This window comes from Pygocentrus nattereri, chromosome 2, assembly GCF_015220715.1.
Source record: "Pygocentrus nattereri isolate fPygNat1 chromosome 2, fPygNat1.pri, whole genome shotgun sequence".
In the NCBI taxonomy this organism is placed as follows: Eukaryota; Metazoa; Chordata; class Actinopteri; order Characiformes; family Serrasalmidae; genus Pygocentrus; species Pygocentrus nattereri.
In genome coordinates, this window is record NC_051212.1 from 36,994,954 (window position 1) to 37,007,771 (window position 12,818).

Genomic DNA, 12,818 nt, shown 5'->3' on the forward strand with positions numbered 1-12,818 from the left:
CCGAAGGCGTAGGGAAGCTACCCTCTCGTCCACCGGAGAAAACCCCAACATACAGGCACCGAGTCGAGGGGCTATGAGAAAGCCCACACCTGCCCGCCGCCTCTCACCATGGGCAACTCCAGAAAAGAATAAAGTCCAGCCCCTCTCAAGGAGATTGGACCCAGAGCCCAAGCTGTGTGTTGAGGTGAGCCCGACTATATCTAGCCGGTATCTCTCGACCTCGCGCACCAACTCAGGCTCCTTCCCCGCCAGTGAGGTAACGTTCCAAGTTCCAAAAGCCAGTTTCAGCAACCGAGGATCAGAACGCCAAGGCCCACGCCTTCGGACACTGCCCGATCCACAACGCACCGAACCCCTACTACTGCCCCTCCCATTGGTGGTGGGTCGATGGGAGGGGTGACTCATGTAACTCCTTCGGGCTGGGCCACCATGAGTAAATGCCCGGCCACCAGACGCTCGCTGGCGAGCCCCTCCCCCAGGCCTGGCTCCAGGGTGGGGCCCCGGTAACCCTGTTCCGGGCAGGGTACACAAGTCCTGTTTTTGTGTCTTCATAGGGGTTATTATGGATCACACTTTGTCTGACATGTCACCTAGGACCAGTTTGCCATGGGAGACCCTACCAGGAGCTTTTGCTCCAGACAACATAGCTCCTAAGATCATTCAAGCACGCAAACCCCTCCACCACGATAAGGTGGTGATCCAAGGAGAGGCATATTTTATATATGTCGTAAAAATATATATCATGTCAGGTGCAATCATTTTAAATCTAGCTGTGAGTAGGAATGCGTCAAGATCATGTTTTTTAGATTGAGTATGAGTATGTTTTTTAGCACTTGCCAATACGAAGTCAGAAAACTATGGATTTTTTTTCTTTCCTGGGACATACGTTGCATATTAGAATAATTTTATACACTTGTCTGCAACAAGATTAGTTTCACATTATTTAAAACAATAATTCTGAACAGCAATTCTGTTCAAGTATTCAAGTCCAACTGAGCTGAAATCAGGTGTTTTTGAGCAGGGAAATGACAGAATGACAGGAAAGAAAACAACTTGCTGGACACTCCAGGACTGTAACTGAATACAATTTTAAGGGAATAATCATTTAATGAGTGAGGATAGGAATAGGAAAACACATTTATTATTAATATATCAGAACATTTATTTTTAATCTCTGGTTTAGATTAATAGGGAATAAAAATAAGATGAAATATTACAATGCTAAAACTGATAGATATTACCAAAACAATCTATTACTATCCCTCAGGATTCACTGATCTCTAGGCAGTATGTTGCATACTGGCCTACAAATCACCTGGTGGCCTGATAAAGTCAAAGTTTTCAGCAATTAATGTAGTCTAATCCATGTTGACTGCTTCATAGGAGATGGAAGCACTTATTACAGAAAGCAGAATTTTGCTCAGATGTCAAACCAACACATGCAGTAACTGATTGCGAATCGTTTTGGGAAGTTGTTCCACTTTCTTTGCAAGTCAAACGTACACACAGCAGATGTTCTTTTGATGACACTGCATTTATGTCAGAGAGCTACAGTCAGTTCTCATAGCTTACACTTACTCACTCAGATACAGCTATAAAAAGTATTACCAATAATACATTCTCTAGTCATTTTATTGCATATGCCATGCTCATCTTATTTAGGAATAAATGTCCTAATAACCACACATAACTATGTTTATAAAAAGTCACTGGATCTACATCCCTGGTCAGATGATATTAAATAGCAAAGCAACTTACACTGACCCAATGTTGGTACATAGGATAAAGACATGAAAAGAATTGAACTGTATCCCAACATGAACTAGGAGTCTAGTCTAGGACTAGAAATAGGCAACAAACATGAAAGGACTGGTGTGATATGAAAAGGAATCATTTGAAAAAGAATAATTTTCAGTAATTTGAAAATTACATTGCATAACAACAGGACTTCAAAACTAAAGAACACATTTAAACAGATAACATTTGAGATTTTTAACACTGCACAAAAGCAACATTAACTTCCTCACCTCTCTATAAACTGGGATGAAATAAACAATCCATGAACTGCAGGGTGGAGCTCCAGGAAGGGTGATGGATTGCCTCCAGTTCTTGTGTGTGGTCTTAGCCGTGAATGGCTGTAAAGCAGGGTGTTGCAAGTACACAGGAAACACAGCCAGGTGAAAACTGTTTTGAGGGACTGAAGAGAGGTAGCTTGGGAGCTTATGTCTAGTGGCTACATTTCCTCGCTTACACCTGGTTCCATAACGATTCCTCCTACACCGCCCAATAAGAATGTCTGTCTGTCTATCAAAACATATTTCCTGGCCTGTGGCTTTCAAAACATTTACAAAGATATAATTATAATCATTAGACATCTTAAGGCAGGATCCTACTCTTGTTTTTTCTATCATAAAGCCAGGCAATATGCTTCCTTTGGATACACTGCTTCTGCTGATGTCACCTGAACTCCCATTTCCTGCAAAAACCTGGGTCATGTAAAAGTGTTTCTCCTGATATTCTCATAACCTTCAAGGTCTTTCCTGCAGCTGAAATGTAGGAAAATCATTTTGCTGAGCAGCAAGACAGGATGCATTCTTGTGTCTCTGCTAGAGATTCTGTGCATAGTAGATGCCCAACAGCAAGAAACAGAAGAATATATTCATGTTCTAAAAGGACAGAAGCTTTCTAGAGAATTTCAATGTTTTATCTGAAAGTGCTTGTTGGTGAAACACCAAATATTTAAAAAATAGTGTCAAAAAGGTTTGACTCAAATAGGACCAGATTCATCAGATTCAGGTCTATACATTTCAATTTTAGTTCTACAACTCATGATGTAGACGTGAAGTCTTGAATGTCAATTTTCATCAGTGCAGTTATGAAGAGATTTTGTTTTTTTCTTTACATAGAGGTAATGTAAAAGAAGAGTAAAAATGTGAATTCACCGTTTTTGGATTTCAGCTTTGCACATCTGTGTTCCTTCAGAGATATAACTGATCATTTGGTAATGGCATGCATATCACAATGACCACCTACATTACTTTAAAGACCATAATTTAACATTCAAGCATTCATAAAGAATCACGCACTGCACAGCGTGGCATTCTCCTCTTTTTCATACACCTGAATGAACTCACTCAGCAGGAAAAACTCAAAGCTCTGCAGTGCTGCAGCACATCGAAAATGTACCTTCATATGTGACACAGAACAGGAAAAAAACACTCTCAATCTGTCATTTTCGATTGAACAGTCGTGGTCTTTGTTTCGAGATTGTTCGAGATCAATCAAGTGCAGTGCCTTTGTCTGAGGTAAAGCGTAACTGAACTTTTGCTTACTATCATTATTGAATGTCAACAAAACTTTCAAATAAAGTAAAATGTTTTTTTTTCTCCATATATTCAAATAATATCTGATCACTGCCAGTTGAGGATCTAAGTGATTCTTTCCATGATGGCTTAACTGGGTAATATTTGCTTGTTGATGTTTATTGGTCCTAAAACCTAAGCCTTCCCTGTGGACAGAATTACATTTTATTATTACTGTATTTACATGTAATAATAACAATTTTGCAGTATCTTGGGTCAACCATCCAGAGCAATGGACAGTGTAGAAAAGAGGTGAAGAAGAGGGTGCAGGCAGGATGGAGTGGGTGGAGATGGATGTCAGGGCTGATGTGTGACAGAAGGACAGCAGCAAGAGTGAAAGGGAAGGTTTACAAGACAGTAGTGCGTCCTGCTATGATGTATGGTTTGGAGACTGTGGCTCTGTCTAAAAGACAGGAGGCTGAGCTGGAGGTGGTGGAGATGAAGATGCTGAGATTTTCGTTGGGAGTGACAAGGATGGACAAGATTAGAAATGAGCAGATCAGAGGGACAGTGAAGGTGGAGCCGTTTGGAGATAAAGCCAGAGAGGCCAGGTTGAGATGGTTTGGACATGTATTGAGGAGGAATAGTGGATATATTGGTCAAAGAATGTTGGAGATGGAGCTGCCGGGTAGAAGGAGAAGAGGTAGACCTCAGAGAAGGTTTATGGATGTAGTGAAGGTGGACATGGAGATGGTTGGTGTAAAAGTAGAGGAGGCAGTGGATAGGGCAAGATGGAGGCAGATGATCCGCTGTGGCGACCCCTAAAGGGATCAGCCGAAAGAAGAAGAAGAACAACAATTTTGCAAGTACTTACCGCTAACATAAATAATCCATGCAAATGTACTTGATTCTGTGATTCTTGCAGACATTTTATAAATGTTAAAAATGCTTTGCAAAACTTTACAATTATGAACATACCTCATGTAGAAGAGGACGAATATTGAAATCTTGTATTTCGTGTTTGGTTTCAGTGCAGCTCCAAGTGTTTTGCTTCTGTCTCTTGGCAACGCTGCTTGCTTATTTCTGGTACCACCATCTGTTCTCGCACATGTGCAGACTAAGAAATCCAAAAGTAATCAGAGTAAAAGTTTACTTGCACAGGAAATCTGATTACTGAGCTAAAATCCAGCCTAATCAGATTTCTAGATCAGAGTATGGTGTTTACATGACCATTTAATAATCGAATAACTGCAGAAATCCAATTCTGATCAGATAACTGAGTGCATGTAAACGCATTCACTGTGAAAGCCTATTCATTTTAAGGAACGGCAGAAGACAGCTGTGTTTGTTGCATGATCATGCCAGGTGAATTGACGTTCCATAGGTCATGTCTAGGGTGTGATCTGCTTAAACAGTCAAATATAGGCCATATTTAAGAGAAATCAGATTTAGGCCAGTTTAATCTGAAGTGTGAATGTAACCAAAGTGATACATGCGGTAACATGGACGTATGTGAACTGCTGTCATTACTGTTATTATTCTTTGTAGTCATCATGGTATCAACAAATGACCACCCTAATTTCCACTGCTCTAGGGCATGACACTACCTTTATGTTCCCCAAATGTCTTACTGTCACTGCTAGGCAATCAAAAATCCTGCATGTTTCTGCAGTTCAGCTGAAGTTGACTAGGATTATAAATTCGGTAAAAGTTGTGTCACAGGGCCATCCAGGAAAGGATGATGAGTGCTTTCATTTCCTCTTTGACAAGGCTTGCAAAACATGTCCTTAAATTTTTTTTGGTGTGACAGAGAATGCTGAACCAGCGGTATTAGTGAAAACAGGCTGTGTAACTGTGAAGCCACCATACCACTTACACGGCAGTCTGTGGTCATAGACACTGCCACTAAGATTGCACAATGATTGTTTGGAAAGTGACACAAAGTGTAGGGTGTATGATCACTGAATTCTTAGTACTGAGATTTATAGACTGAATGAATAACTTGGATGACTAACTATACAATTTTCAATTTGTGAAGCACCAGCATTTATTCACCAGCATTTATATAAAGCCTCCCAGCACTGGGCTGTGGAGCAGTGGAACTGTGTTCTCTGTAGAGATGGAGCTCCATCTAGTACCTTTAGTGTAAAATCTTGCCAGATGAGTAGAAGCTGTTACTGCTCCAAAAAGGACAAAATCTCTATTAATACCCTTTTTTCAGAGGAAACTTTGGATGATCATGTGTCTATAAATGCTGGACATACAGTGAATTTCTGGAGAGAATTTATTCATTGTAAATATAGATTAATGTATTTAGGATGTGATTTTTTTTTATCAGGAGCTCATCATTGTGTACTTCTTTACTTTAAGTGGGGCAGTCATGGGCTGGAGGTTAGGGAACCAGCCTTGTGACCGGAAGGTCACTGGTTCAATCCCCAGAGCCGACAGCACGTGACTGAAGTGTCCTTGAGCAAGACACCTAACCCCCAACTGCTCCCTGGGCGCTGTGGATTGGGCTGCCTTGGGCAACTGTGCTCACTGCCCCTAGTATGTGTGTGCTCACTAGAGTGTATGTGGTGTTTCACTTCATGGATGGGTTAAATGTGGAGGTGAAATTTCCCCGTTGTGGGACTAATAAGGGTCTCTTAATCTTTAAGACTTCTTTACTACTAAATTTATAAATGTAGTATTTTCATCCATGTGCAGTTGGTCAGAGCTAAAAACAGAGAAGTTGTCTACTACTACTCAGTGGTGGACAGTTACTAAGTAAATGTAATTCGTTACTGTACTTAAGTAGTTTTTCGTTTATCTGTACTTTACTTAAGTATTTTCATTTTGGGCGACTTTTTACTTTCACTCCACTACATTTCAAAGTCAAATATCTTACTTCTTACTCCACTACAGTTTGAGAAATCTGTCGTTCCTTTTAGTTTTTGTGTGTATAAAAACGTAGCATGTCAAAACAAAAAAAATGCATGTGACTGGCATGTTTCTTTTTTTTCTGAATTCATACAAACTTTTATTTTATAGTAAATTAGTTTCGGTTAGTTTACAGAGACCTACAGATCAATACAGTAAAGGAAAATTTATTTGTGATCCTGAGTTTAAAGCAATTTTTTATTCAACTTGTAACTAATGTAATCTTAAACTGAAACTTTGCTTGTTTGTAAAAGTGATTTTAAAGTCACTCAGTCCTACCTGATGGAAACTGTTTACCTCCAGTGTTTTGTGCTTATGATCATTTTAATAGACGTCAGCGTCACTAATTAATGACATTCTATTAAAAGACTGGTTTACCAAGAGAGTTATAAAAATGATAACAGGACCATCAAATATAAATGAAATACTGTACATCCCTGCATGAAAGTAGATTGACAAATCTGTTAATTCCTTAAATGGCTAGGGCCCTCAGGCAGGACATTTAGGCAGGCATGTTTTATTACACTGTAGTCCACATAATTTCTAAATAATAGGTCTTAGTGTAATAAGCCTTGGATAACTGACCTAGTAAGAGGGCTAGATGTTAAATGCTCCAATCCAGGTTTATGCATTATGAACTAAAATCTCTCAAAGCACCACTTGTTGCAGTAAAATTTAAATTATTAAAATCTAAAAATAAAAATTGTAGTGTGCTGGAAATGTTCTGTTTCTGTTTTTATAGCAGTCTTATAGTGAGGAAATACAACTGCAAATGGGAGATTGTTATTCCCTTTTAAGACATAGGAGTAAGACCATCAAGACAATGAACATGAAATGTGAAATGCACTTTGTTCTTCCATATAAAAGGGAAATTACACTTTTTTAAAAAAATTCCAAATAATTTAGTGTTTGAGATTTAAACAGAGTTGTTCAGAGTGGTTTGATGTTAAATGGTTCAATCAACTCTGATTTCCCTACAGTGGTGATGATATGAACCCGGATGACATCAGGCAGTGTATTCATAACCATTTTGTGTAATAGGTTTTCTGTGAGGAAGCTTTTAGAGATGTCTTTTAGAGGTGGTTCCTATCACCTTCACTGTGACTCTGCAAGTTTCTCTAGATTTCATACCAAACCTCTTCAGGTACTTTGCTTACAGGTTGCAAAAATAAATGGAAGAAAATATGCTTCTATTTAGGCACAATGAAAATGAATAAATGAGATTCAGTCGGTAATTTTAGGCTGTTATGTGACAGATATATGTCAGTGTATTCCTTATGAGAGAAGGTTGGCCCTGCATTACAATGTGTAAATAATTCCCTGGCAGAGATTGCATCACGCTCTTTGTGAATCAAAAAAGACGACCATGACTCCTGTGTGTCCAGTGTCATTCTTCCCCTAATTCAAATGTATCACACTTTAATAGCTGCTTGTTTTCTTATGGCAACATGTTCTGGACTTTTTAAAAGGCAAATTTGAACATAACTAAATTGTGTAAATTGCATTTCCCATGTGAGAGTTCATTATTTAGGATACATTTCAGATGCAAAATGTGTATGTGCATTTCTAATGACTGAAAGAATTCTATATGGAAAACAAAGTGCCTTTAATATTTATTTTTCATTGTTTTAATGGTCTGATTCTGAAATATTAAAAACAGTAAAAAAAATGCAATTGCATTTCTTCACCATCACGCTCCAGCTCTGCCAACATTAAATGACCCCAGTGACTCCTATGCTGTTTCTCTAGAAACACTTACAAGTGATCAGTTCACATGTATGGTCCTGTCATACTAGTTTCAACCCCACATTGTTATGCTGGTGTAGAAAGTTCTATTTTAAAACGGGGGACTAATGTATATTGTGTTCTCAAGCATAATTCTGTATACAGGCTGAGAGCACCTGATTTCTACCACTAGGTGTTGCTCTAAGCTCGCTTCCATTGATTAAGTGGAAGGCTGAGGCTTGACTAGAGTGTATGCTAAGCTTATTTGGCTGTGCTGCTAAGAAAAAGAGTGATAGATAGTACTTAACAGGCTTGCATGGTCTTCTTGTTGCATCCAAAATAGCAAAGTTGATTCCTCACCAATCCCTCAGTTTCCAGCCTATCCTCTTTCTTTGAAACCCTGTTCATTCTGGCTGGAGAAAAGACACGTGGAATTCAGCATATTTCCACCAGAAAAGTGCAGTCAGGAGACAAAAGCAACTCACTGCTGTAGGGAGGCATAAAACTACAGGCCTGGGAAAATAATCTGGCTGCTCACTAAGGTTGAAGGCTCCACATTGCATCAGATTGGTCTATCAGCTGAAAAGCCACTTTGCTGCTAATGACCCAACTTCAATCTGGAGGGTCCTTCAAGAGATCTCCAATTACAAGGTGAGAAAAAAACTCTTATCCTGGAAGACCACCAACTCACCAATGAGTTCTAATGTAGATTCTGCTAGTCCTCTGCTACCACACATAAAAGGCTACAGAGATGGTGGTGGACTTCAGGCACAAACTTTCTTCCCTACCCCTTCTCAACATCAGTGGATCTGTGAATTCCATTGTAGAGTCACTCAAGTTCCTGAGCAACACTATATACAGGGACCTGAAGTGGGAGAGGAACACTGTCTCCATTGCCAAAACAGCTGAAGAAATTTAACCTGCTGCAGAGCCTGATGATCCAGTTCTACACAGCGATCATCAAGTCAGGTGTCACATTATCCATAACCATAACCATCCATTTGCTTCCTCTACCTCATAAGAACATGCTAAATTCAAATGTAGTCTGCCAGCACTTCAGGACATCTACAACAGCAGGATAATGGAGCTCGCTGGCAAAATTACAGCTGACCCCTCACGTCCTGCACACCTTCCTTTCATGTCTTTTTCTTCAAGCCAATGTTTGCCAGGTTCCCTGCAGTATGCTAAACCTCTGAATACTCCACTTCCAGCCTTCATGGTCAAAAGGTCTCCAGCCTTAGCCATGGGGGCCCTTCTTGACTCCCTCAAAAAAGGGGTTAGCTCCAGTATTTCATGGACTGGGAGGGTTTATAGTCTGGTGTGTGCTTCTTTCTCAAAGCAGATTTCCATCATCAAAATCCTTACAAGCACCACACTTTCATATACATCCCCCTTGTCCACATTCCTACCTTATATCTACACAATTTGTTACTCCATTTTATCAGCTTCACTTACCATATAGGAGCACTTTGTAGGCCTGTAATTACAGACTGCAGGTAATTTGTTTCTCTGCATACTTTGTTAGACCCTTTTTACTTCAATGGTCAGGACCATTATTTAAGTGGTGGATCATTTTCACTGCAGTGACATTAATAATAGTTTATGTTTCTCTGGTATCAGATGCAGCAGTGTCGTTAAACACTGTGTCCACTTACTGTCCACAATATTAGACAAACCTATCTTGTTGAGCCACTTTGTAGAGGTGCCAATAGACAGAAACAGGAGCTCATCTGTTGCACAGTTTGTGTTGATCCTCTATTCCTTCATCAGTTGTCACAGGACGCTGTTGGCTGAATATTTTTGGTTGGTGGACTATTCTTGGTCCAGACATGGAGTTGTTTCAAATCTCCAGCAGCACTGAATCAGATTACAGGGTTTTTGTTATGGTTTCTCTTCTAAATGTTTTAGTAACTGCTCTAACTCTTAATGTCTTGTCAGACAGAGACTGAAAAAAGTAATATTGTAAAGGAGACAAGCTCAGTTATATGCTTCCTCTCAGATTACAAGAAAATGAACCAAAGGCATCTATTGATATTCGTCCAACGGTGGAGGGGAAGTGACTACAGGTCAATTTTCTATAAAAAAAAATCTAAATTATTATGAGTTAACTTAGACAAAACCACATGCAAGGAGTTTCTTAATTCTCTCCAGCTTCCAGAAGTACATTTTATATATACAATAATAAGAAAATGTTACAAAATCTCTCCAACATGGAAAGTCTCCATTTTAGACAAGGTCCCTCAAGAACTATACCTGGCTATCTGGGATTCAGTCAGTCCCTTAGTTCTTGATTCTATTAACTGTGTAATTAAAAATGGTTCATTTCACAGACCTCAGAAAATAGCCATTCATCACTAAATTAATACATGTTGGTCAAACAGGCTTTATTAAAGGATTTTAGGATTGAAGTTTTGCCCCCGATAACGTGAGAAGACTGCTCCATATTATTATTAAATTCCAGATAAGTTAACAGGATTCTCACTTGATGCTGAAAAAAGGTTTGATTGTCTTGAGTAGCAGTACATATGGACGGTATTTGATTTTGGATTTGGATCCACATTCATCACTACAGTTAAAAGGGACTGTGGCATGCGCCAGCCCCCCGGGCCGCAAGAGCCCAACACCCAGCAGTGACGAACCTTGGTGAGGACGCCGAGGAGAGAGCCAAGTGTGGAGGGGCAGAGCGTAAAGCCCGAGCTTCCCCGACTGACACGAGTCGCGAGAGTGAAGGCCGGAGGAGAAGGACCTCCTTGAGCCCGGGGTAGCAAACGCCGTGCTACAGGGACCTATTATGCTTTTCTGTTATAAAAAAGTGTTATAGCTTTTTTGCATGTCCACAGTCTGCAAGGTAACAAAGCTCAAAATACACACCAGAAGGAGTGACTCTTAGGCTACGTTTACACAGCGGATAAAGCAAAAGTGTACAGTGTACAGCAAAAAACGCACTGAATCTGACATTTTGAATTCCGATCTGAGACGCTTTCATATGTGGTACTGAAATCCGATTCGTATCCAATCTGCGGCAATGCGACTCAGTCTGAACAGCCAGATCGGAATTCAGGCGACTTTTACGTCAGTTCAACTCGAAATTTGTCATCATTTCACGCTGCTGAGACTCATGAACTGATGTTTCTGTACCAAAAAATAGAAGAAACTCATCGCAGCCGCTCCGAGTTTAAAAAGGTTTAGAAAGAAACGGCCGAGCGCGGCCGGAGGAGCCCGAGGCTGCAGCGTCAGGGGACAGTTTAAAGAGGACACGAACCAAAGAAGTGGCCGTGGCCGAATAGCGCGCCCTTTTTACGTCGAACTCGAACACACTGGGTTGCTGTCAGTCACTGGAACTGTAATCGCTCCTGTGATGCTGACGAAGATGAAACTGAGGCTCCGGGAGCGACAGGCGTTCTCTGGCCGTCATGACTGTTTACCTCTGGACGAGCACGATACGAGAAGCGTTGTTCTTTTGCACATGCGGGTTGGTTCACATGTCACATACAGACCACGTTTAAAATATAGTGTGAACAGCCAAACAAAAAATCGGATTTGGGGAGAAAATCGGATTTGGGCCACTTTTACCTGCTGTGTAAACGTAGCCTTAGAAATCCAACCCTTTGCTCTGTAACAAGGTGACATCATTTCCCTCACTGAGCAGCTACCGGAGGCCAGGAGGAGTATGTTCAGTTTTGTTCAGCCGTGTTGACCTAGCAAATCCTATACTTTAGGGAACTGGCCCTCTGAACTAATGAAATAATGGTAATATGGGGGTTGATTTTTGCCTGTTCACTTATCACAATAGACAACCTGAAAATAATAAACATATATAACACAATAGACCGATTATGAAATAGAAGCCCATTTATTAGCATACATGTTAGCTCTCCTGATCCACCAGGTCTATCACTGGAGCAGTAGCCTATCTTCTGGAGCATCTGTGGTAAACGTAGGCCATTCCAGCCAGTGCACACACCACCACAATCACCACGACTGCCGACACACCAGTAAATGCCCGATGTGGTTCATCTTTACCTGCAGCAAAATCAAATAATATAGCATTGATCATTGTTAGATACATTATTAGTGGGATATGTGACAAGAGTAGTAAATTACAGTACAAGTACAGTACTTCATACCATGAACCACATATACAATCCACCTCCTCAATTACGCACGACTGATAAAGATGAGTAAAAAGGGTTATAAGAAATTCACCTTTTGGTGAAGTAACTTAATCTTACACTGTATAAATGAAGTCAATTCAACATTTAATTGAAGTAAATTTATTCTGGGGAAAAAATACATTATTTTAACACCACCACATGTGCCACAGGTATTGGCACCCCTCCATTTAATACTTTGTACAACCTTCCTTTGCCAACTCCTTATAGTTTTGGTATAAATCTGGAGAGATTATGTAAAGAGAAATGGTTTCAAATTCTCTGCTCTTGAATTTCTCCTATAACTTAGAATTTCAGCATAAATAGTTGCAGCTAAAATACTGTAGGCTGAACAGATGGATCTAAAAAGGTTTAAAAAGGTTGATTTTCCTGACAATGAAGTTAAAGCAGGTTGATTTTTCAGCTTAGTTTTCATTTATGAATTGTATGAGCTGTGGTGTACACAGCATTTGATGAAACAACCAAATGTGTCTGATTTTTCCCATATTTTGCAAAATCTAACAAATGCATCTGTACAAAAGAGAGAGACATTTTGCATTTTGTCATGTACAAACTGAAGAATACAACCTTTTTGTGCCTGGAACTGGTACCAAACGCTTACCATGTCTGGTCCTATGGGTCATTTTTCTTCCCTTTTAAACCATGATTCCTATCCCTGAACATTTCAAATACAGTCTGATTCTAAAAAGATTTTTAGTTT

General features: G+C 39.9%; 1 protein-coding gene across 2 annotated transcripts in view; it reads right to left on the reverse strand.

The window, feature by feature from the left end:
- Positions 1-11,780: 11,780 nt before the first annotated feature.
- Positions 11,781-12,818, reverse strand: part of LOC108437230 (macrophage mannose receptor 1-like) — a 28,173-nt gene continuing 27,135 nt past the window's right edge. For both annotated transcript variants that reach the window (XM_017714189.2, XM_037535237.1), the window contains one exon: positions 11,781-11,969. In XM_017714189.2, coding sequence (XP_017569678.1) covers positions 11,857-11,969 — 113 coding nt within the window. In that variant the 3' untranslated portion in view covers positions 11,781-11,856. The remainder of the gene's footprint in view (positions 11,970-12,818) is intronic.